General features: G+C 35.4%; 2 protein-coding genes across 2 annotated transcripts in view; one reads left to right on the top strand and one right to left on the bottom strand.

The window, feature by feature from the left end:
* LOC126816136 (tonsoku-like protein) overlaps positions 1-21,683 on the bottom strand; it is a 32,495-nt gene extending 10,812 nt beyond the window's left edge. The window contains exons 1-20 of the mRNA XM_050542343.1: positions 21,555-21,683; positions 19,903-19,998; positions 18,798-19,190; positions 18,014-18,086; positions 17,525-17,696; positions 16,935-17,049; positions 15,046-15,185; positions 13,729-13,881; positions 12,649-12,774; positions 11,931-12,126; positions 11,090-11,160; positions 10,781-10,861; positions 10,088-10,324; positions 8,719-8,830; positions 8,062-8,188; positions 7,498-7,542; positions 3,852-4,667; positions 2,770-2,926; positions 1,912-1,990; positions 1,400-1,549 (exon numbers count right to left, since the gene is read on the bottom strand). Of these exons, the coding sequence (XP_050398300.1) occupies positions 1,400-1,549; positions 1,912-1,990; positions 2,770-2,926; positions 3,852-4,667; positions 7,498-7,542; positions 8,062-8,188; positions 8,719-8,830; positions 10,088-10,324; positions 10,781-10,861; positions 11,090-11,160; positions 11,931-12,126; positions 12,649-12,774; positions 13,729-13,881; positions 15,046-15,185; positions 16,935-17,049; positions 17,525-17,696; positions 18,014-18,086; positions 18,798-19,190; positions 19,903-19,998; positions 21,555-21,585 (3,370 nt within the window). The 5' untranslated portion in view covers positions 21,586-21,683. The remainder of the gene's footprint in view (positions 1-1,399; positions 1,550-1,911; positions 1,991-2,769; positions 2,927-3,851; positions 4,668-7,497; positions 7,543-8,061; positions 8,189-8,718; positions 8,831-10,087; positions 10,325-10,780; positions 10,862-11,089; positions 11,161-11,930; positions 12,127-12,648; positions 12,775-13,728; positions 13,882-15,045; positions 15,186-16,934; positions 17,050-17,524; positions 17,697-18,013; positions 18,087-18,797; positions 19,191-19,902; positions 19,999-21,554) is intronic.
* Positions 21,684-21,818: 135 nt separating this feature from the next.
* On the top strand, positions 21,819-25,829 carry LOC126816132 (uncharacterized). Its single transcript, XM_050542339.2, has 2 exons — positions 21,819-22,100; positions 23,044-25,829. The coding sequence occupies exon 2, from the start codon at positions 23,102-23,104 to the stop codon at positions 24,863-24,865; it is 1,764 nt and encodes a 587-aa protein (XP_050398296.1). The 5' UTR covers positions 21,819-22,100; positions 23,044-23,101; the 3' UTR covers positions 24,866-25,829.
* The last annotated feature ends 288 nt before the right edge of the window (positions 25,830-26,117 follow it).

Genomic DNA, 26,117 nt, shown 5'->3' with positions numbered 1-26,117 from the left:
GCGAGAAAATGATAAATTAAACATACATTATGCAAGAGCTAAATCTGCCTATTGCAGGTCTTTCTTTAGGCCTGAAATGTGACCTAAATTATTAATTAAACATTAATTAACTTATTCTGAACATAATAAACTCTCGATATCATTGCTAGCCTGTGATATTAACTGGATTAGGATAGGATTTGCTGCTCAACTTTCATTCATGATTAAATCATGAAATGGATAATCGAGACTATGTTTTTTATGGTACCGACTATAGTAATGATGAGGCTATGCCGAAAATTCAACTGCTAAATTCTCCGTTCAGAGTGGATCAATTTGACTGAAATTTTCAGCAAATTCCATTTACATTATCTAGTTTTTAACTATTATAGTGAGAGCTGCTAGCAATTATATAATCTCCTATAATGTATCTTTAAACGTTGATTATTTCATATTGAATATTGATCTATCCCCGGGTATACGTTTGGGCACAAGTGTTGAAATTTAACCACTGTCCCTTACAATTCTTCCACTGAGGCCAGAAATTAGAAACTGCTTTCTTTGACTGGTAAGCATCCTCCACAAACAGTAAATTTGCCTTAGATTTAAATAGTTCAGTTTTTTTTTTTTAACCCTTTAGCACATAAGACAGTCCAAAACCGCCATAACAGTGGCTCTTTAGAACTTCCTGTCACACGCACAGCTGTGGCGTAAGCAAAATTGTCCTATATAAAGAAAGTGCCCTGACGGAAAGTGGTTTGAGGAATGCAATTAACAGTCATTTTGGACTGTTCATTAAGGGGTGAGGCTACCCGAAAAATATTCTTTTAAATTCTAAAGCTATTGAATTGAGAATAGTATAAGTAGTTAGGAAATATAATAAACTAACATTAAAAGAAAAAAAATATATGAAAAAGCAGCGGTTGCCAGGCAAGATATGCCCAGAATTTGCAAGAGATGGACAGAGAACAAGCTAAAAACAAAAGCGATTCCATACCCGTACAATCAGGGGCCATAATCCAGAAAGTTGTGGTCTGATATGAGCAAATATAGAAAGGGATCGAGATCTTTGGGATATAAAGATATATTTTAAGTTTCATCAAAACCAAATAAAAATTGTAACCTCAAGAGGGTCCACAACCTTTGTATTACATACTTTTACACAATTTGCGTACAAAGAGCGGCCATTTTGTTGTGCAGTTTCGGCCAATCTGGATGAACTTTTTTTTGGCCAAACTTCAGTCTAGCGAGTCTTACCATCTTAGCCACCGTGATCCCCTCCAAATATATCATCAAATCACACAGTTTGTACGCAGAAAAGTATCTTTAATAATATATCACTTTTCTCTAATTTCCTTCAAGGAACTGGGTTAGTCAATATCCACATGTACAAAGGGGTTAAACTTAATATTGCTAATACCTTGTAAGTTTAATATAGTTAAATTATTTTGTCCCTGTAGAGCTCTGAATACTGGTTGTATCTGTACAGGTCGTAAAGCCAGATTACTGAGAACAAGATGTCCCGTTGTTTCACTAGTCTGTAGTATATTACTTATATTACTGTATGTTACTGAAAATATAAAAAACAGATACAAGATGTCCTTATGTTAAACTAGTCTGATCCTGAAAAATGAGAAGATCAACAATTCTGCAAATAAATGAAGTATAAATTCCAGTGGGATTCATTCTCATAACCATTCAAACAATATCCATTTGAAATAAAAATCTTAAAAGCTGTGGCCTTCAAAGAGTAAATGATTAAATGGGGTTTAACGTCCTATTGTTCTGTACCAACTGGGCTAATGAAAACGGACATGGCATGAGGCTGGCCTCAAAGCCATTACAAATAAGGGCAATAAATATGTGAATAAAGTTTTTAAACATCCTATTTTTCTGCATAAATCAGCAAGTAATATATGTATAACAACTTACCTGTATTTAGAGTTTTACAAGCTTGTTTATATCTTTGATGTAAGGGAGGTAAATCCCAATTATCTATAGTACCAGAGATCTACAAACAAGACACATTATATCACAAAACTAACAACTCCAGGGATACAGATGTATATAATATGTATGAAGGTAATAAAAGCAATATTTCCATATATGCAGCATAGTTTAGTTTTACTAAAATATCTGAAAACCTCTAACCATTTCAAGGGGGTCGCACGATTTTCAGTCCAGAAAGTTCCGAATTGAAGGAATTGCAATCGAGTGACGAGAAATTTGGTCCTGTCACAGTTCTGTCTGTCCCGACAACGGAGGTGGTGTGAGTAGAATCGTGATGTAATTAAACCTAATAAATATGTTTCATCTGTCATGGTTGGTTGAGATATTTTCTCATGCAGTCAGCGCATATGTTCTAGCCCAAAATCCCATTTTCATTCGATTGTCACTATTTTTGGGTTTGACAGAATACAATTCTGGAATGTTCAACCAAGCATACCCATTGTTTCTTTTGTGACAGGGGCAACAACTCAGCAAGTAGGGAAAAGGTCTTTTCTGCACCAACCAGGCCAATGAAGACAACCATATGGAGAAAATTTTACCTAGGGCTACAGCCCACTCTCAATTTGATTTCATGTTTCAAAAAATCTTTACTGTGCTGCCAATGGTTTACACAGCTTTCCGTCCCATCCAAATGGCTAGACCACCATTTACAGGCTGGAAAGTCTACAGCGTCTTTCTCAGCCAACACCTGTGACCTGATTAGAAGCCGATATGGTAGCAAGTTGAAGCATAGCCATTCTCTTTTATTGTTTTATCTAAGGATGTAAAACTGTATCTTACCACATCATTATTAACTAATACCATAGATATAATATCATCTGGAGAGAGTAAAGCACCCTCTGTTGTACTCAGTGTTAAAAGGGGACGTAATCCATACAGACTATAATATCTCTGTGATACTTCCTGTGACAACCAAGATATAGTTTTGTCTTGATTACTGAAACAGAAGTCGGAAATAAAATCCCGGTATAACTCTTACAACTAAATTCCATAATTATCGATATGTTCTCAAGACTCTTAATGACATATTGCAAATACCACAGAATCTACTGCCATTGGCCAACCAGCTTTCTTTACAGGAAAACTGTTCTACCAAAAATTTGAAATTAAACGCTTGTAAATTGGACACTCATCAAAATTGAACTGTCAGCTTTAAACTGGACACAAGTACAAATTAGATGATTTTTGGTGATTTTAAACGATATTGAATGAATATTGAATACACAAGACTTAATGATACCCGGGTTACAGTGTTATATACTATCTTCTTATCCTACAGATTACAACATACATGAATTTTTATTAAATATCAAAGTTATAAGTTATTTTCTATTTTGTGATGAATTTACATAAAGGGACATAACTTTGACTATTTTAGGAACTTGAAAAGATTGATAACAGTATTAGCATCAAATCTAAAGTTTTCAATCAAAAATTATAGAACTGGTTAACTGGTCTTTAAAAACCCAACCGCAACCGGGTAACCGATAAAAATTTTCTATTAAAATATTTGTTGTACCACAAGAAGACTTGATGATATATTTTTAAATATTATTTTCAATACTTAATAAATTAGAGCTAGAGAGAAATGGAGTTTAAAGTCCACTCAACACAAACTAGATCATTTCGGGACTAACATATGGTTCAAATTTATTTCAATAATTGGATTGTGCTTAGAAGTCTTTAGCTGTGGGAAGAAACTAGTGGACCTGGGGAAACCCATGAGGTTGCACAGGAAATCCTACTCCTTATCACATACAAGCCTGGGATAAAAAAAACAAAACATGCCACTTGATTCAATGACAGTAACAAAAAAAAAACTGATCAAAAACAATCCATCTATGTTATGTACTAAAATTTACCTTTGAAGAACTGGTATTAATAAAACTTTATCTTTGATTTTCACTTTAAATTTCATCACATTAGTAGACATTTGACTAACAGACGGTACATTAATAATACTGTTTATTCCTGCTGATGAATCAACAGAATCATTGGAATTTGTATCCCATAAGTCATTGATGGACACGGCACTCTGTTTTAATGTTTTATTATTGATATTTCTGCTATTAACTTTATTCGAAGAGGTAGACATTTGCATTCTTTCAGAACTTGAACCAAAGCTGGTTATTCTAGTCTGTTTGGCTTTTCGTTTTAATGAAAGACTTTTTTGAGTATTGTTTGTTCGATTGACGGCTTCTGGTGATATCACGTCCTCAATGACACAGAAGTCTATATCTTCGTTGTCCATATTAAAATTATTGTCGTTAATATCACAAATATCGTTCGAATCATTTGACACTAAATCATCATCTTCAATTGGATTGGTTGTAATTCTTTGTCGCTTAGCAACATTTGATTTCTGACTTCTGCTAAAAGAATTTCCACTCATCAATCCATCACAATCTCTAAACTTTCTTTTGATTGGTCGGGTATCATCAATCAACCAATCATCACCTACATAAGAATTTTCACTCAATAATGCATCGGGTTCCACACTTGACTCAAAGGGTAAATGTTTTTGTGTGGAGACTAGCATTTGAGATGAATGTGCAGCTGATTTACCGACCAATGAAATTGCACTTCTGTAGTCTTCTGTTGCGTTTCCGTTTGTGTGGATATTTTCTAAAGCAGGATTCAAGTAAATTTCTTCTGAATCTTCGTAAGAATCTGGAGCTCTGGAAAAGCAACATGATAAATATGATCAACTAACAATGATATGATCAACTAACAATGATATGATCAACTAACATTGATATGATCAACTAACATTGATATGATCAACTAAAATTGATATGATAAATTAACATTAGTATGATAAACTAACATTGATATGATAAACTAACACTGATATGATAAACTAACACTGATATGATAAACTAACATTTTTATATACTATTCAAAAAAAGTAGGGGATATTTGCACGACTCTGACTTTGAATGTTACAGTCATTGTGGCATTGAATTCCAGGGTGGAAACATCAGTTTAATTGTTTTAGTGACCAGAAAACAAATTTTGATATGCGTCGGCTTACCCAAAATGAAAGGTTACGTGCCCTTGGCATGCTACAGATCGGCACAACACAGGCGGTTGTGGCGCGGACGATGAATGTTTCTCAGTCTGTCATAAGCAGGCTATGGTCCAGATACCGTGATACACAATCTGTACAGGACAGACCACGCTCAGGTCGACCAAGGGCGACAACTCAAGCCCAGGATCGATTTATCCGTACCTTGGCCTTGAGAAATCGTGTCATCACAGCAAATCAGATCAGCGCTCGTCTTCAAACAGACACTGGTGTGAGAGTGAGTGGCCAGACGATTCGGAATCGACTGCATAGGGGTCACCTTCGCGCCCGACGTCCTCGCGTGATCCCTTGTTTGAGAGATCATCACATTCAGGCAAGACGTCGTTGGTGTAGGGATCGTCAACACTGGGATAATCGAAGCTGGAGCAATGTGATGTTTTCAGATGAGTCAAGGTTCACTGTTGATTTTTTGGACAGACGTAGGAGGGTGTGGCGTCGTCGAAACGAGCGCTTCCAAGACGTTAACGTCATCAGACATGATCGATTTGGGGGTGGTTCTGTTATGGTGTGGGGAGGCATCACTGTTGCTGGAAGAACGGCTTTACATGTTGTTGCAGGGCGTGTTACAGGCCAGTACTACCGGGACAACATCTTGGCAGTCCATGTCGTGCCGTTCGCACGACGTCATGGCCGCCGTTTCATCTTCCAGGATGACAACGCAAGATGTCACAGGGCCAGGATCGTTACAGGTTACCTCCAACAACAGAACATCACCACATTACCTTGGCCAGCACTGAGTCCCGACCTCTCCCCCATCGAGCATGTCTGGGACATGCTTGGACAGAGGTTACGTCAACGTCAACAACGTCCTGCCAATGTCCAAGAACTTGCTGCTGCGTTGCAACAGGAATGGGACAATCTGGACCAAAATGACCTTAGACGTCTCATTAGGAGTATGCCACGTCGGATCAATGCTTGTTTGGCAAACAGAGGAGGATTTACCCGTTACTGACTTGGTTGTGATGCTGTTTGACCCCGGGTATCATTTTACCCTTATAATGGTCAGTCTGTGCCTTACTTAGTCTAACGATCATTTGGAATAAATCGATGAATGTGAACTTCATTTCATTTTGTCATTTGTTTCTTCGTCAGTTTCATTAGGTGACTTTAATAACACTTAAAAATCAAATATCCCCTACTTTTTTTGAATAGTATATGATAAACTAAACTAATATTGATATGATAAATTAATATTGATATGATAAACTAACATTGATATGATATGATAAACTAACATTGATATGATAAACTAAACTAATATTGATATGATCAACTAACATTGATATGATCAACTAACATTGATATGATCAACTAACATTGATATGATCAACTTACATTTCAACAATTGCTACAATTAACACATATTTTGTTTGATATTCGTCATAGAGCATATTAAAATTATGATGAATTTTAAAAAAAGGGGTGTTTAGAAAAAGATTAGAAGATTGACATAGAAGACACAAAACACAGTTCAAATTCCCTCTTTCAGCAGCAGAAGCTTTATGCCTAAAGGTTGCAAGCTTCCACTTTGGTACCAATAGCCGATCCTCAAATGTCTTTTAGGAATATAATGTTACATTAATTCACAGAGATAATCAAAGATATACAGCCAAGGCTCTAAAATGCGACTGAAACACTCGCATTTGCGAGTGAATTTTGACAATGGCGACCAGATATTTATAAATGCTAGGTTTCTGCCGAGTGAACATATATCTTGAAGTCCCCAATTAACACTATAGCTATCTGAACTTTTCTCTGTAAAGATAACGTAATCAGCAATGATCCCGGTCAACTGTCACTCTTGTTTCTTTCCTGGTTTGAAATTGGGTCAATCTCATTGTCCTCTGCGCATGCGCTGTATTTATCGGAAGTTGAGACAGCTGACAGCATGGCTAGCAGACGAATCAAACCTATATCGTCTTACTTTACTAGTAAAGTAACTTCGTCTCGCAGTGAGTCTCAGTTGCGGAAAAATGATGATAGTCATGCTACTGACGCTACACAACCCAAACAAGCAAAATTACAAGCTTTGCCGTCTTCATCTCGCAGTGAGTCCCAGTCGGAATAAAATGTTTAAAACATCTTTTATTATTATTATAGGACGACAAGTTGAAGTGTTATGTATGTTCACAATATAATTTAGCTATATCATACGACAAATTATTCTAATCTTCAGACTTGGCAACTGAAAATTTTGTTTGGCTAGTGGTTTTGAAAATTTACTTATGTTTGCACAAGTAAGTTCAAAATGCTGTGTAGAGCCTTGTATACAGCAAAATTGGAACTGTCTGGTTTTGATGTTCTCCAATCTCTATACAGTGTAGGCCAAATAATTTATGAGATAGTGGGAGGGAGTGGCCACCAGCCTAAAAGATGAGAGTATTTTATAATTAAATAGCAGACAAGATATAAAAACTCACCTATCTTGTTCACTATCTACTTCTATTAATGGTCTGGGTGTTTTCCTACAAAAAATACAATAAAATAGACCATCTAACAAATTCTCTGTATATTTTTGTATTATGTTTATAAAGAACATTTTTACTCAAAGTTATTTGATAAGATGTGAAACAACATTTTGGTCATATTTATTAAAAAAATAATATTGGATCATTTTTATTCTTGAATCTACGTCATTTTTATTCTTGAATTTAACGTCATTTTTATTCTTGAATTAAACGTCATTTTTGTTCTTGAATTTACGTCATTTTTAATATTGAATTTAATGTCATTTTTATTAAGGTGGTAAGATTGCCAAAAGCTAAATTTGTGCATGAGCTAGAATCATCAGGATATACTCTAGAAAGCACCAATTACAGCCAGTTTTACCAATAATTTCTCTCACCAAAAGGGGGTGGGGGGGAAAGAGAGAGAAAAGGAGTGGGGGACCCTTACAGTGCCAGAATAAGGGGGCCGTCCCTGCATTGAAGAAAACCAAATTTCAGGATCATATGCATAAATTTTAGAAAATAGCTGGGACTCACTTCAACAATGCTAGTCTTTTGGCCTTCTTTGACATTGACAAGTCTGGAAGATCTTCATCGTCTGAGGACTGGATAAATGTATCTACTGTAGTATTTCTATTGTTTGGAAGAGTTTTTCTTGTTGATCCTATGTGAATACATTAAAGTGTTATAAGTTAAATCTGGAGGTGCAATGACAAGGTGTGGTGCTTGAAATTTCATAATTGTTCTGATAAAAAGAAATCTCAACCCTTTGTTTGGGGACCAGCTTCGTATGCCCATTTCTACTAGAGCCTAGTCTAATAACAGTATAATAAAATTTAACTAGTGTGTATTGACCAGTTACATGGCCCCACATAATGACAATTTACTATTGGTTGATATTGTCACTAACTTAGTTTGCCCATTCTAGGGTATTCTTTCTGTAGTGAGTAATGAAGAAGATAAATAAAAGTTCTGAATGGCTGAACAAAGAGTTAAAATAATAACTGAAGAATAACTTTCCATTTAAATCTGATTAAAATACAGAGAAATTGCAAATTTCATTTTTTTTCTTTCTTCTCTCTAATTTTAAACTCATAATGAGGATGTGTTATCAAACTGTATTGGAATGTGATGATTATTGAAGGACAATAATCTGCTACTCCTGGTCTCATAAAAATTTTTTACTATATATACCTGTATTTTGTAATAATTTGACTGTATTTACATATTGTTTCTTTAATTCACCACTTAATGTATCTTCACATCTATTATACCAGTCATTTAAACAATCTAATGCTGTCTGACCCTGTAATTATTGGCACATATCAACATTATCCACAGAATAAATTACAATATTTACAGTAAAGTGAATCTTCCTTATGTAAACTTAAGCCCGGCCCATACCGCTACGACTACACACAAGCCGACAGGACTCGGCGTCTTGGGTAGTTGTAAAAAAAAATCGGGTCGCGCCTTTACTTCACTTGCCTACGACGGTACCAGTCCACACAGGCCCGACTCTCACAGATTATACGTCGTGAGTTACGCCACTTCCCTCTAGTGAGTGATTCCAACAGTAAACCGGAAGCATAAAAGTGACATTATATTTTGCCAAGATGCCGCTGAAGTTGACTGCAACCAACTACGATTGAACATGTTCAATTGGGCCGACGGGCCATGACGCGACGGAAATCGATTAAATCGTGGTCGTGGGACTGTCCACACTGCACTGATTATCTGAGACATAACGTTGTGTTGGGTAGAGTCTGGGCAAGTAGCGGCGGTATGGGCTGGGCTTTAAAGCCATTGTTTATCCGCCAATAACACAAGTTGCCCACATGATTCACTACAATGTGACATCAAAGACATCAAGGCTTGTCAATCAAAAAATGGTTAAATTCCATTCAATAATTACATAGATACGATGAACTGATAATTTTACAACATTCAGCAATCTCTACATATAATATAAACAAGCCAGCACCATCTATAAGCATTGTGTACACTCTTTTGATGGACCTCTTTCTAATCTAACTGAATCCAAGTCGGGATCGGAACTTTATCTTTTGGATTTGTTTCTGAATTAAATCTTAATTGAAGTACACTTTAGTGTAATCTAATTAAAACACAGATCCTATTTTGTTTCGTTTCTAATAGTTCAAAATTTTGTTTTACTTGTCTTCGCAACACTAGGATTTGAAAGAGTTGTTATATAACACGTGTTCTGGTTGAAGTGAGGAATTAGCCAATAAAACGGTCTGTTACGGCGAGTTCTTGGCATGCAATGCCTGGAACTGTGGGTAAACCACTAGAAACATCAACACCGATTGATTAATCAATGTCTGACATCATAGGGTCAAAAGCCGCTGGTACGATCATGATGCGATCTTCCACTAGATCTTCATGTAGTGTAGGCCATTGAAAGTATAAAAACGAAGTGATATATAGATCTGTATTTTAATCAGATTGATTTTAGTGTAGATTAACCAGTGAAAATTTAGTTATTGTCTGAAAACGGCAGGATCGAAATCAGTGACTTAAATCAGAAATTACTTCTACCTACCTCATCATCTTTGGCTAATTTATTAGCTCCCTTATTAACCAAGAGTTCTACGATTTCCATATTACCACAATTAGAAGCATCGATAAGGGGAGTAACTCCACCACAACTAGCTCCACCACGATCATTAACATGTGCTCCATGATTTAATAGATATTCTACTATGTCATAAAAGTCGTGATTAGCTGCTTCGTGTAATGGAATCCATCCACAGAAATCTCTTGGGTTTACAGGATGACCCTAAAAATAAAGATAATAAATAAATGAAATGAAATGAGGGTTTAGCGGGCTACTGTTCTGCACTCTCTGGGCTAATAAAGACAGGCATATGCCATTTGTTCTATGAGGGAATTTATGCCCAGACATAGGCATAACAGCCTACTCTTATATCAAATTCCAACTGTCAAGGGTTTCTTTTAAGTCCATGCCAACATATACAGATGACCTTGGTGTTTCGTCCCATCCGAATGACTGGACACTGTCCTTGCCAGACCCTCCAATAATACGGCCAATTTGTTTTACTTGTCAGGAGAGCTACCAGAGGCTAAGTATACTCTGCTTAGTGTACAACACCAATCATTCCTTACAGTGTAACGGCACAAAAAATAACTATACTAGGATTTCAGAAGTGGGATATACAAAAAACGTGGGGGGTATTGCCACCAGATCAAATCACTGTTTTGGTTGACTGCTTACCTGTTCTATGAGTTTTTTAACTTTTTTGATATGTCCTGCTATACAAGCTCTATGTAATGGTGTTTCTCCTTTCTCATTTACCTGTATAACAAAAAAACAAAAGGACATTTATAAGTAAATACAGTGGATGGTCATTATAGCAAAATTCTCTTAATGTTAGCTCAGAGTTCCAGTGTATATATCATCACAATGTCAACATTGTTTCCATATTCAATCTAAAATATTTCTATTTAGCAAAAGATCCAATTCCTATAAAAGTGATTTATGAACAAGCCTGTTGTACTTTTGATATTGATATTACAATTTAACCTTTGCTTTTGAATTAGTTTTTCGTGAACATCTGGTTCTTGTTTCTTGATTTGTGTCTTCCTCTTCGGGTTCTATAATAAATAATTTAATATATTGACATAAATTGGATATTGCTATTACAACTTTTTTTTCATCTTTTATATAAATAAAAAAACCCATTATATCATCAATTGACAACTAATGGTGAAACCTGTAAACACACTGTAATATACATCTTGTTTTCTATATCAGATGTGTCTATATGACGGAGGCCGAGAAAGTTCTTAGGGATTTTCCAGTGTGGTTTCACCTTGTCATTGGTGTAGATGGAGGAACGGGCAAGGACCGTGGCTAGTCGTTTGGATGGAACAGAAAACCGAGGTCCGATGTACACATTGGCATGCACGTAAAAGATCCTTTGACAGTTTGAATTCAAAATAATAGTAGAACCTGTAGCACCACTGTACTGACAAAATTTCCCTCTTAGCACACTACATAGACTGTCTTCATTAGCCCAGTCGGTGCAGAAGTGTAGGACAATAAACCCCATTAGATTTCATTTCGTTTATATGAAGGACTACAAATATAGTAAGGTTTATTTAGACATACAAGCAGATGACAGGTTTTACAATAACTCAGCAATCTCAGTTATATCTTCGACAATCAAAACTACATAAGGGATGTAACTCTGATCTAACCATAAAAGGGAGCTAACCAATGGTTAGTTTGATAGGGCTCAGACAACTGACTATTAATGTTTAATATTTTTACACACACTATTTAGTAAGGGATTAATTTTCCATGAATGAAATAAAAGATGTTAAAATAATATTGCTAGACCAATGTATTAATTATGTGTTACCCGATTCTGATAAATCTGATATAATGACATCATCATCATCTAGTGTTTCTGTAGGTTGACTTTCTTCATCTGATAGATCGACCAGTTCATTCTCGTACTTTTTAAAGAAAGTATCTAATTTCTTCTCTGTAACAATCAGGTGTTCTTTCTGTTTAAAATGTTTTTGTACTTCAGCTAATGACTTCAATACCTGAACCTGATCAAACCAATAGAAACAAATGATTTACAACCCACTATATTAAAATATTTACACATGTTGATTTAAAGGGGGCAAGTCTTAAACTCAATATCATCCACAGTCTCTGACATTGCAAACACAACTTATTGGTCAATTTAACTCAACATTGTAGACTGCAATAACCAGACACCAAGGAGTAAAAACAGAAACGATTGAATATAAATCAGTTTATATACATTCATATTACATTATTATATGTGTTGCGACCCATTTCTAGCTGACAAAGAATAGCGATTTAGCTCCTTTAATGTTGATTATTGATTAACCCTCAAATATGGTTGCTGGTGGGTGACCGATTGACCTGATGTGTGTGCTTTCGATCATAAGGTTTCTCATTTATGCAAGTCTAAAGTTCTATAATCGGCCGAATTTGTATCCAATGATCGGTTTATCTCTATTCTTGTACCATATTTTACTCCCAAATGACCTAGTTGTACTTAATGAATGAACCTTACACACACCTCAATTTCTACTACTTACCTGTAATTTTCTATGTTTAGTTTTTCGTGCTGCTTCAAAAGCTGCTAAGTAAGATTTACTGATTTTATTATAGCCTAGATTTAGATGTTCTTCTGCTTCAGCTATATTTAACCATGTTCTACAAGTCTACAATAATTATCAACAAACTTTATAAATCTATACATATAGACATTACAAGATAATCTTTATGTATACTTAATGGTGTACTGTAATTCCACTATTTTTCTGTGAGAAAATTCAAACAGTTTTAGTATATTGCCTGTCTCATACAGAAACATTTTCAGCATTTTCTGTTTTCTTTATCTATGTTTTAACTATTATAGCGAGAATTGTCAGCTCTTTATCTAATCTTATCTAATGCCCCTTTAATAAAGGAATGGAATAGGGTTTAACATCCTACTTTTCTGCACAGACTGGGCTAATGAAGACAGGCATGCACCACACAATGTGCTATGAGTGGAATTTTGCGCGGGCTGTGGCACTACGCGCGACTACAGCCTATTCTTATTTCCAATTCCAAGTGTCAGAGGTTCTTTTATGTACCTCAGTTTTTTGCAGAGAGAGAGAGAGAGAGAGAGAGAGAGAGAGAGAGAGAGAGAGAGATGGGGTTTAACGTCCACTCGACACAAACTAGGTCATTTGGGGACTAACATATGGTTTAATTTTATTTCAATAATTCACTTGCACCTAGGGGTCTTTAGCAGTGGGAGGAAACCAGAGGACCCGGAGAAAACCCATGAGGTTGGACAGGCGACCCTACTCCTTGTCACATACAACCGGGGATTCGAAACCACGCCAGTTGACACAATGACAGGCCGTATGATAGAGCATGCACGTGCTAACCATTCAGCCATCCAACCCCCAAGTTTTTTGCAACATCCAAACGACTAGACACTGTTCACAACATAGCATGCAAATTATGTAGATTATTAGTATGACAGAATCCAATTCTTCAAGACCCACTCACCTCAATTTTTAAGAATCTAATTTCTCCCCCCCCCCCCCCATCTTTAAAAAAAATATCTTATAGTATATTGAACAATAGGATATTTTTTTATTTTCAAAAATGAGTATAATTACCTGTTCTAGATTATTAGTATGACAAGTTAATTCCTGTTTATAGTATGTAATAGCTTGTGTATATTGTTTATCATCACAGTATGTTTGAGCTAATGATACATATATTGGTACCATTTCTTCATCTGCTAAACCCAGATCTGTTGCACATTTAAGCTAAAAATAAAAACCAAGAAAAGTAAATGTAAGCAGCTAGAAACATATATAGGCAACAAATTCACGTCCCCTACAAGCAACCACGACTATGCATTTTGATAGGGTTCCCCCATCCTACTTAAGACCACACAAACAATTCTAGCAAGTTCGAAAAAAATAAATCTCAAAACCTTGACCTGTAAAGCATATACAAACATAGTGAAAAATCGATGTGCAGATCTCAAAAAGTGACCTGAATTGTAGAAAGGTGTGGGTGGACCAATGGACAGACAGAGTTGACAAAAAAAATTTCCTATTTGAAATATGGGTGTATAAAAACGCTTAGAAATACACAAAAACAATCTGGAAATCGACACCCATTTTACCAGGATTAAATCTTGTTTTTCTTGAGTACAAGAGTTCTAATCTAGTTAAAATCTCGAGCATCCGATGGCATCGAGAGTTGATTACGCGTTTAGTAAGTATATAAATGTCTAATCAAAAATTTATAACATTTAAGGCCTAAAGACGGACCTACAATAGTCAAATTTAGCTCTTGAATAATGTATCTTTAGAATATTCTGTAAACAATGGTAAATGGCTCAGTTAATACGTCACTGACCCACTAACCAGGGAATCTGTAAATGGATCCCGCTGTTGGATGAGAATTCCAATATGGTTTCCCTTGTCAGTGGTGCTGGACAGAGGGCCTGTTAAAGAAACAGTATCTTGTTGTTCATAGGGTGCATAAAAATGAATTTAAAATAATTCTAGTCCGCAGCTAAGCCGACTGGGCAAAATTCCCTATACACAGGTTCCCTTCATTGGAGTGGGAGATGGATAGCCAAATGGTTAGCGTGCACGCGTTCCATCATAAGATCTGTCAACTGAGTCAACTGGCGTGGTTTCAAGCCCCCGGTTGTATGTGACAAGGAGTAGGGTCGTCTGTTCAACCCAGTGGGTTTTATCTGTGTGCTCAAGTTTTCTGTCACAGCTAAAGACCCATATGCACAAACGAATTAGTAAAATAAAATTGAACCATGTTATTCCTGAAATGAACTAGTTTGTGTCAAGTGGACGTTACTCTCTCCCCCCCCCCTCTCTCATTGAACAGGCTAGTGCAAAATGTAGGACATTAAAACCCATTTCATACACACTCTTAAATACCTGCAAACCTGAACCTACCATTTTATGATAATAATCCAGAGCTTGTTTATAGTTATTAGCATCTACAGAACAATCAGCCAGAGTTTCGTAAAGTTTCATTCGACATTTTTCATCTACAGCTGTTTCCAAATCCTGACTGGATTCTTCCATTTTAGTTGCTGCAGAAAAAGTTAAATAAATAATTGACAAGAAATTAGACATTTATTATTTCTTTTCAACATTAAAGAAGAAAACAATTCTTGAAATCCAAATCTTACTACTTGTCAAAGGAACAATCATCCCAAGTTTCATATCGATTGTACTTAAATTGGTGGAGCCTTAGGCCTTTTCGAAGATCGTCTCACCCCAAGAACAAGATGAGCAGCGTTTGGGGACCAAAGTCTGGTCCAAATATCATCAGGAGCAAATGAAATGGGCTCAAGGCAGCCAAGGCAAAATATTTACACAATCTGATTAAAACACAGATCCTATTTTGTTTCGTTTTTTATAGTTCAAATTTCGTTTTATTTGTCTGTATCACACTAGAGTCTGGAAGAGTTGTTATATAAACTGCGTTTTGGAAGGGGTAAGGGATTAGCCAATGTTACAGTGACTTCTTGGCGTGTGATGCACGGAACTGTGGGTAAACCACTAGAAACGTCAACACTGTTTGATTAATGAATGTCTGATGTCATAGGGTCAAAAGCCACTCGTACAACCTCTGACGCGACCTTCCAGTACAACTTGTCAGATCTTCATGTAGTGTAGGCCATCGAAAGTATAAAAGATAGGTTGCCAGGCAACGAAACATACGCCCACAGCAACTAAATCGTCCGGGCAGTCAACAAGAGTTGTCGCATATTTTTACTTTTTTCAGTAATGAAACATTTATAATACACTAAAATCTGATTAAGAGCAACAACTCACGAAGTAATTATCAGAAAACTATTAGAATTTGTTTGGTTTTTATAAAGTTCTGCCCCATGTTAACGTTTTGTATGCAAAGCTTTTAATATCATGGATTTAACTGTTCAAGTCATAAAAATTCATTGAAAATCAATATACTTGTTCGTCTCAAGATCTTAAACTCTGTGTATCAATCTGAAGTCAATCAGCCTTTAGAGCATCACAAGATTTTGCAAAGTGATCAAGGGCCATAACTTTGGCAGTAATTATCGGAAATCGTTGAAAATCAATAGGAATCTTCGTCTCATGACCTCAAACACTGTGTATAAATTTAAACTCAATCGGATATTAACTTTAGCCTCTAGAGCATCCACAAGATTTTTTGAAGTGATCAAGGGCCATAACACTGGCAGTAATTATCGGAAATCGCTGAAAATCAATAGGCTTCTTCGTCTCATGACCTTAAACACTGTGTATAAATTGAAAGTCAATCGGATATTAACTTTGGCCTCTAGAGCGTCCACAAGATTTTTCAAAGTGATCAAGGGCCATAACTCTGGCAGCAAATATTGGAAATCGCTGAAAATCAATAGGCTTCTTCGTCTCATGACCTCAAACACTGTGTATAAATTTAAGGTCAATTGGATATTAACTTTGGCCTCTAGAGCGTCCACAAGATTTTTCAAAGTGATCAAGGGCCATAACTCTGGCAGTAATTATCGAAAATCGCTGAAAATCAATAGGCTTCTTCGTCTCAAGACCTTAAACACTGTGTATAAATTTAAAGTCAATCAGATATTAACTTTAGCCTCTAGAGCGTCCACAAGCAATTGTGGACACCGGACCGACGACAATATACAACCACATTTCAATGTGGGCGTATAAAAAACTAAACGAAATATAGATCTGTATTTTAATCAGATTGATTTGCTCACAGAGGTCATTGGCATATCTAGAAAGACATTTGAGACAAATGCAAATTTCTTAAGGTGAATATAAAGTTGATGTGTAATCAATCGTACCTGCTTTATATAGTTTATATAACTGTTGAACATCTTGTTCTTGAGGTAATCCAAGTTTCTTGGCTTTCTTTAAACTATTTTTAGCCGTTTCATAATCACCTATTTTAATCTGAAGCTAGAAAAGACAACATTCGGTAAATACCAATAGTCTGACCAATAACATTGGAAATGATCACAATCTGGTTATAAAAATTTGGTGGTGTTATTAAAAAAACTATAATATTCACCTTTGATATGACAAAATAAATGCTCTTTTAAATTGTGAATCTGGAACAAAATTCACAGATAGATAAATGAAATGTTGTTTAACTTCTGGCTTTTATGCACAAACTGAGAAAATGAAGAAGTTGTACTGACAGCGCTGTTACGGTCTACTCTTTATTTGGATTTTCAACTGTCACAGAATCTTTAACATGCTGCCAATGGTAGAACACTGGGATTGAAGTTTGGCTGGTTTAGTGAGTCTGCACAATACTCATCCAGCCACCATGGTTTCAATACCTCTTGAAAAGAAGGCCATAAAATAGAGATTAAATTCAATTATCCACGATTGGCACAGAACTTTCCTGATTGTTTCCAGAGAGACTAACCTGAGCTTTCTGTAAAAGACAATCACTCTCCAGATGTTTATCTTTTAGTTTCACTGCATTTTTCTGAGCATCATCTAGCGCTCGTAAAGCCTGACTCATATTACCACATTTTTGATACATATTACACAGAGCATTCTGACAGCGATATACATCATGGTACAGTCGATATTTTCTACAATTACAAAATACACTTTATAAGTAAAAACTCAATAACATTAAACTTTCCAAAAGTGACTACTATATTATTAAAAACATTTTGCATGTGTGCACATCTGGTCAGAAATGTTCCAAGGAAAAACAGAAATCCCATGCTTAGAGCGGCATACCCTTATCTCCTGGTGCCATGGTCAGAAATCAAAATGGGCGACACAGCTGTACCCGAGAACAATAAAGTTGTTGTTTTTTTAAATATATGATCATATACATATCACTAAGTGTTTACTTGATAACTAGATATTCTATTTGTAAATAATGTTTTATAAAACTTACTGGGCTATAGAAATGGCTCGTTTGAAATATTCAGCACTACTTTTAACTTCACCTCTACCATCATATACTAATCCTGTTGAGAAAACAAAAATTAAATATATAGGCGAATATGAATTATATTTGTGTCACTAATACGTTTCAAGCATTCAATATCTATAAATGTTAATGATAACTATTTGGACAAAGGCAACCGTAACTTTGGTCATAGATTGAATAACATTTTTTAATGGATAATATGTAAGAAGACTTGGTCATCAAAATATCTTGAACTATTTATAAGATACAGTATGCTCATCCAGAGAGAGGGAGAAATGGGGTTTAACGTCCACTCGACATAAACTAGGTCATTTCAAAAGTAACACATGGTTCAATTGAATTTCAATAATTTTCCTGCGCATAGGGATCTTTAGCAGTAGGAGGAAACCTGAGAACCCCCGAGAAAACCCACAAGGATCGACAGGCGACCCTACACCTTGTCACGTACAAGCGGGGAATCGTAACCACGCCTCTTGACTCAATAACAGACGTGAGAATACTGGGATGTAAGGATGGAGGAACAGAACTCATTTCAATATCGATCCCTTAACTGTGTTCAGCCCAGGATAAAAGCTTAACAGGCCTTATATGAATTATAGAATGTGAGTAATATGGTATAACTGTCTTATTAGAAAGATCAAGTACCCCAATATATAGGGGGATAAGAGTATTTATGCTTCAATAAACATGCCACATGCATATACGTAGAATATAACATAGTATTTTACATAATATTCATTAATCTGACCCATATTAAGGAATAATCTTTCCTTCATCTCCATGTAACTTTCTACTTTAGTTGTTGGTTTTAATCTTTCACAAACTTCTAAACTTTTTAACAGACTGTCTTCGGCTTTCTTTAATATCTCCAACTGAGGACCTCGACTTTGTGTTGCTTCTGCCTGACATAGGTAGGTTCGACCAATTGTCGCCCAAGCTCTCTGTTCTTCTAGTATATCATCACACGACTTGGCTAAGTCAAGATGTCGTGTTTGTAAACTGATGGCTTTATCGTACTGCCCCATGGAGCAGTAACATTCTCCAATCTTACGACATGCCACAGCTTCTCCAATGACATCATGTAATGTTTCACTAATGGATCTTTCTGTTTCATGTTCTGTGATAGCATCTTCATATTCTCCTGCAAACCCAATCAAAAACTGAGAAAACCATTGAGCTACTTATGAATTAAATCCACTTTAAAGAACTACCGTATTTGATATAAATACTGCCGATTCCATGTTTTTAATATTCAATTGATACAGCAATTAGAGCATATTCAGACTTGTAAACAATGTAATTTTAGTTTCATGGAACTTTGCAAAATTGACAGAAAATGTGATGTATTTCTTTGTTAACTTATATTTAATAGTAAGCACAGATTGTAGGGATGTTAATTTCCCTTGAATTACACATGATATAATGTAAACCTAGATTTCATTATTATTGGCCCAATATGAATAATTATTCTTGAATGTTTATACTAGAACGGTTCAACGACCTAATTTTCTGTTACATCAGGTCTAATGAAGATGAGCATACACCATGCTGTGTGCTATGAGAGAAATTTGTCCAGATAGCACACTACAGACTACTCTTAATTTCCAATTCCAAATGTTAGAGGTTCTTTTACATGTACACGTACGTGCACGCCAATGTGTACTTAGCCTTAGGACCTTTTTTTTTCTTGTCCCAGTTGAACAACTAGATGCTGTTCCTTGACCAGGGCATCTATCCTGCACCACTGAAAAGGCCAGACCGTGCCGGAAAATCTATTACTCACTGAACCACCTCCACACCCATCCACAAGAGACATGTTAATTATAATAAAAAAAGTTTAAAACAACACTCACCATAATCAGCTAATATTTTACCAATGTAATTACTTAATGTAGCGACTTCTTTTAGATCATTCCTTTTCTCGGCTTTCTTCTTACTTTTCCTGAGGTCTGTAAAAAAAATAATTCACATGATAAAAGTTTCTTTGTACTTTTACATATATATGTGAAATATTTTGCACATATGACCATAAAAGAAAGCTTCTCTGCAAAAGTTCAAGGTACCGTACGTATTTCAAGGCTTTGCATGAGTCTGTTTACTCTAATAAACAACAAAATGATTTATTCTATACAAATACAATATTATTACATACTGCCTGACAGAATACTTCAATTAAAATATTAATAGGTATGAGCTATTTCGTTTAAAACCTTGTAAATGAACTACTACTGCAAATGTGATGGTCGATGAGATGGCAACCAATTCTAGTTATCTGTTATCTCCCTTGATTACATGTACACATATCTAATACCACCAAAAACAAATCTATTAGCATTGCTACAAAATAATGACCCAATATCGCCCAAAAATGACCCAACACCAAAAATGAAAAACCAGTACAATTATTTCCATAACGAAAATGAAATGAAGTTTAACACCCTGCTGTTGCTATGATGACAGAAATTTTGCCTGGACAGCGGCGCCTACTCTTACATCGAATTCCAACTGCCAGGTGATCTTTTATGTGTACTACATACAATGTGTACACAGGGCCTCATTTTCCATCCCATCCGAATGACTAACAACTATCCTTGTCAGGCCCTCCATCCTGCACCACTGACAAGGAGAAACCACACTGGAAAATCGCATTGAACTTTCTAGGTCAGCACCAGAAACGAACAATAGATGTACGGTAGTCCTACATTAGTTTGCAGAAAATATACTATTTATTGCAATGTTTTGCCATTTGATATACCACCTTTTATCAATAAAGTTTCCAATAATTAATATTGTTGGTAAGTGGTGGTGGGGTTACTGAAATGAAATGGGGTTTAACGTCCTACTGTTCTGCTCCGACTGGGCTAATGAAGACGGGCATACGCCATACAGGGTGCTATAACTATGAGGGAAATTTTGCCCGGACAGCGGACTACTCTTATATCGAATTCTAACTGTCAAGAGATCTTGTAGATGCACGCCAATGTGTACACGGGACCTCGGTTTTTTCATCCCATCCGAACGACTAGACAGCTGTCCTTGTCAGGCCCTCCGTCCTGTATCACTGACATTAGTGACAAGGGAGAGCTGGTGGGGATACTGTTTGGTAGTAATGGCCAGTGCCAATTGGGGGTATTTGCTAATACCGGGTTCAGTATTTGATTCAGTATTTCCATTATTCAGAATCAGATGCTGTACACCACGTCTACACAGTTGATCAGATTCTATTATCAATTATTATGGTATAATATCGGGGAGTGTGTGGTGTTAATGGGTAGTATCAACATGTCTTTTAATGAGTGCCATAGAAATAATTTAATTTTTTGTGTGCGTTTAGAATTTTAAACTTTCTGTTTCATTGATTTAATTGTGAATCAATCAATCAAAATCAAGTACCGTACGTACAACTTTACAGTAGTCAGTAATAACTACAAGATTTTGATGAAATACTTTTATTTTTATGGTCTGATCGAAAACTCTGATTCCCCAACAAAATCCACTGACTCACTTTCTAACTCTTTCAAGTCGTCTTTCTCCATTGCATTATGTTGCAAAAGACGAAATGAAATTTGGTGATTTGATGGCAATTATTCAAGTGAAACCCAGTAAAATTAATCGAAAATATTTCAAGCCGCCATTTTTGTATTTCCCGGATTTTCTTACCGGAAATATTCGTCAGCGCATGCTCATAGCCATTGCGTCAAATCTATTGAAGGGAGACAATTTAAAGATGCTCTCTTGTGTTTGAGTTAAAATTGGTATTTGATATGTAAACAAATAGGTTGTGGCTTGAATGTTCTTGTATTAACAATTTTATCGGATTTTCTATCTCATTTTAGATCTAAAAAAGTATTGGTCTAGTCAGATCAATCAAAATTGATGTACAACACAGACAATTATATATGTGTCAAAATGATCAACTATGATTGTGGACACTACCTGCCCTGGTAGAAGTAGAAAAATATAAGAGAACACAAAACAAATAAAATGTACAAATTGGTTAGATAATAGAAAATTTGAAAGACTGTTTTGAGCTTTCACCACTTTCAGTTGAGTTAGTTGCTTATATTATAAATATAATAAATTTATATCCCCTGAGCACCTGTATGACCTGTCAAGGATTTTGATGGATTGTTTATAGCAGTTCCTTAAATCCCTTTTCTTTTAGTTATAATTCTTGGAGAGTCATATATTCAGCCAATATTAAATCCATTATTACACCCATACATTTTCCTAATCCGAATCCAATACAACATTACATTTTCTTTTAGTTTTCAGTGTATATGATGTATGTTAACGTTAATGTATGCAACATCTTAGAAATGTAATGAAACAACTTTCGTTTATATGCAAATATTGTTTATAAAAAATAAAAAAACAAGTGGTGTTTTTAACAGAATTGATACAGCCATTCATAGTTTCAGTATATTAAATTAGTCATGTGCCCCTCATAAAGGTTCTCTACTTGTAATTTTAAATTATCCAAGTTGCATATTTTGATTGGCTGTTGTGAACGACATATATTTAAAATCTGTCAGTTAAACTTTTACTATAGCATTCTAATTTAAGATGTCAAACCTATTCTGTTTTAAAATGTCGGGAAAAGGAAGCTTTTATTAACGCTTCAATTTAAAAGAGATTATTTGTACCCGTGTCAATTAGGATTATATGTTTATTTGTACATGTAAATGGATGTGGCAGAAATGTAATAAATAACAATAATCAATCAGTTTTATTTTTGGAAGAAAAAATTGACAGTTTGGCTTATTGAAGGAACTATATACGGTAGAACCATCTCTTATTTCGAGACACACAGAGCTGAGAAATGAGGGTTTCTTTTATCTAAGGAGATCCAGTGCTGTGGGAGGGGTGTTAAATTAATTCGTAGTCAAAAGAAAGTGAATTGGACGTAGCTTATTCATAGGACAAGACTGGAAATGGTTGGGGGGGGGGGGCAAACTTATACCTAAACTTTTTATATTGTCATTCTTTTTCAGTAATCAAGGGAAATAAATTTAACAAGATTAATTAGTGATGAAGATATAAAAGGAAAGAATGACAACACAAGGAAATAAAATCAAACTGAAAGATCTGGTTGATATAACAGGAGCTCTTTCAAAGATAATTTGTAAATCATTTGGACCAAGATGTCGTCAGACTCTTCTTTCCACCTCCACAGGTAAAATCATGATCACATCGGATGGATTCCAGATTCTCAGATCATTAAATATCGGACATCCTGTTGCTAAGGTCATAGTTGAAGCTTGTGAAAAACAGCACAGTAACCATGGCGATGGTGTCAAGACATTTCTTTTGTATCTATCCACATTCATGCAGTGTTTAGTCAAAATTTCTTTAGATTATGAAAACCTTAGTTTGAAGATTTCCAGACAAATTCCCCTTTTTATAGAAGAAACATTATCAAACTGTTTTAAGACATTAGCATTGAAATCATTTTTTCTGGATTCAGATTCCAAATTATCAGATATTTCATATCTATTCAAGTCTGTTATTACAACAACTTTATCAACTCATTTTAGTAAAAAACAAAGTCAACTGTTCTCAGAAATGATTATTGAAGCCATTAACAACAAGTCTTTCGATTTCATAGATATTTTAGATTTAATTAATTTCTATGTCGACTATTTTGATTTGCTCCATATTAAATGCAGGCAGTCTTATTCAAAGTCGAAGATAATACCAGGAATCTTACTTCGAGACTTTACTGTTCGACCTCATGACACCTCAGAAAAAAATCTTAAATTTGTGATTCTACAGAACTCTATTGAAGGAAACACTGAAGAAAAATCAGATGAAATTATAAATGTTTCCATGGATACAGATTTAGATTCCTGTTTTATGGAGAGAATCAAGGCAGCTGACATTTTTCTCAAAAAATTGTCCAATGACGAAATTCGACTAATCTTTTGTAATCAGAAAGTTCCCCCATATGTGATATCCTTATGTAACAAATATAAAATCGGTGTTATTGGTTACCTGGATGACGAAGACATAATATTTTTAGAAACATTAACCAGTTGTCCATCGATATCCAGTATTTATGAAGATATTACAGATGTTTCAATAGGAGAGACTATATACGAGAGAGTGAATTATTATGGAAAGTATTTTATAAATTTGACGTTTAAAAACCCTCTCATAAAAACATTTCTGCTCTGTGCACCGACAGATGGACTGGTGTATGAATTATCTTCCCTATTTTATAAAACGTTAAAAACATTGCAAACAGCTTCAAATGGAACCAATAACGGTTATCCAAGAAAATTATTTATGCGTGAAACAAGCCCAAAGGTAGAAAAAAATGGAACTTTAGACAGTGAACATTTGTTACAAGAAAATTTAAAAGTTGGTCAATCAGATCAAATTAACAGGCTTGTCACCCTTGAAACTAATGATAACTCTCAAAAACTCTTTCTGATTTCTGGTGGGGGATATTTTGAATTTCAGATGGCCAAATTTCTTAAAGAGTCATCAAAGAATTTCACCGATCAACAGTCTGGCATGCTTTGTAAAATTCTGAGCGATGTCTTATTGTGTATCCCAGAAGCCCTCCATACGAATTTATGCTTGAATACCTCCACTAATAAACGTGAATATATCCAAAAGTTACAAACTATATTAGGCTCTGATGAAAATTTGTGTTTGAATCCTCGTGGTGAAATCAAGGACTGTAGTTCTTCAAGGCCAAATGGGTGTCTGGAATCTTTAAATATTAAAATAATCACATTATGTAATGTTCTGCAACTTATTCAACAGTTTTTAAGATTTGATATGGTAGTTGGAATAAACAAAACCTGATGTTTAAATCTTAAGGTAACTACATTATGTAATGTTTTGCAAATTATTAAGATTTGATATTGTAGTTGGAATTAGAGAGAGAGATAGAAATGGGGTTTAATGTCCACTCGACACAAACTAGGTAATTTTGGGACTAACATATGGTTAAATTTTATTTCAATAATTCACTGGGGCGTAGGGGTCTTTAGCAGTGGGAGCAAACCGGAGGAGAAAACCTACGAGGTTGGACAGGTGACCCTACTCCTTGTCATGTACAACCGGGGAATCAAAACCACGCCAGATGACTCAATGACAGACCTTATGATACAACGCGCACATGCAAACCATTCGGCCATCCAACCCCCCTAGTTGGAATAGACAAAACTGATGTTTAAAGTCCCTGATCATTCTTTGAGGGATTTTGAATCCCTAGCAAACTACAATATTGTGATAGTTGAATCTCTAAAAGGACTATCAGTCCAAACATGGTTCATTTCCATCAGTATTTACACAGATATGATGATATAAACAAACCAGTGCCACCTATAGTATATTTTGATAGGACTCTTTTTATTAGAATTGAATCCAAACCATTGATATTTTGTTTTTGTTGTTTTAAACATACATTATGCAAGAGCTAAATCTGCCTATTTCAGGACTTTCTTTAGGCCCGAAATGTTATCTAAATTATTAATTAGACATTAATTAACCTATCCAGGCCATAATCGACTTTAGATGGCAGCGCTAGCCTGCGATCTTAAGTGGTTTGTAAGCCGATTTACTGCATAACTTTCCTTCTCGATTAAACAATTAAATGGATAATCGAGACTATGTTGTTTATCGTACTGACTTTAGTAATGATGACCGAGGCTTATGGGAATTTCAGTCGCTTAGTTCTCGGTTCATAGTTGATCAATTTGAATGAAATTTTCACCAAATTGCCTTTACATTATCTAGTTTTTAACTATTATAGTGAGAACTGCCAACTCGTTACTGAATCTCCCATAATGTATCTTTAATTAAGTGTTAAGTTATTTATTTGAGTACGTCACAGCTTGGATTTAGCCATAAAGATGGCGGTAGACCACCATTAAATTTCATCACGTGGATGCTCATGATTTATAGTTTGTCTAATTAAAGCAATTCTATCCCATCCTTAATTACTTCCCTTTTGCATGGCCATTTTAGTTGATATTTTGGTTTTACATCGAAGACGAGGTTATGAATTAACATTTTTCACCAGGTTCTGGTAAATTTTCATGGTTTAGAGACG

This window comes from Patella vulgata, chromosome 3 (assembly GCF_932274485.2).
Source record: "Patella vulgata chromosome 3, xgPatVulg1.2, whole genome shotgun sequence".
NCBI lineage: Eukaryota > Metazoa > Mollusca > Gastropoda > Patellidae > Patella > Patella vulgata.
This window is presented reverse-complemented; position numbering and strand designations above follow the sequence as displayed.

What these genes read in the sequence shown, in the direction of transcription:
- LOC126816132 (XM_050542339.2), top strand. Translation starts at nt 23,102, where the DNA reads ATGACAACACAAGGAAATAAAATCAAACTGAAAGATCTGGTTGATATA.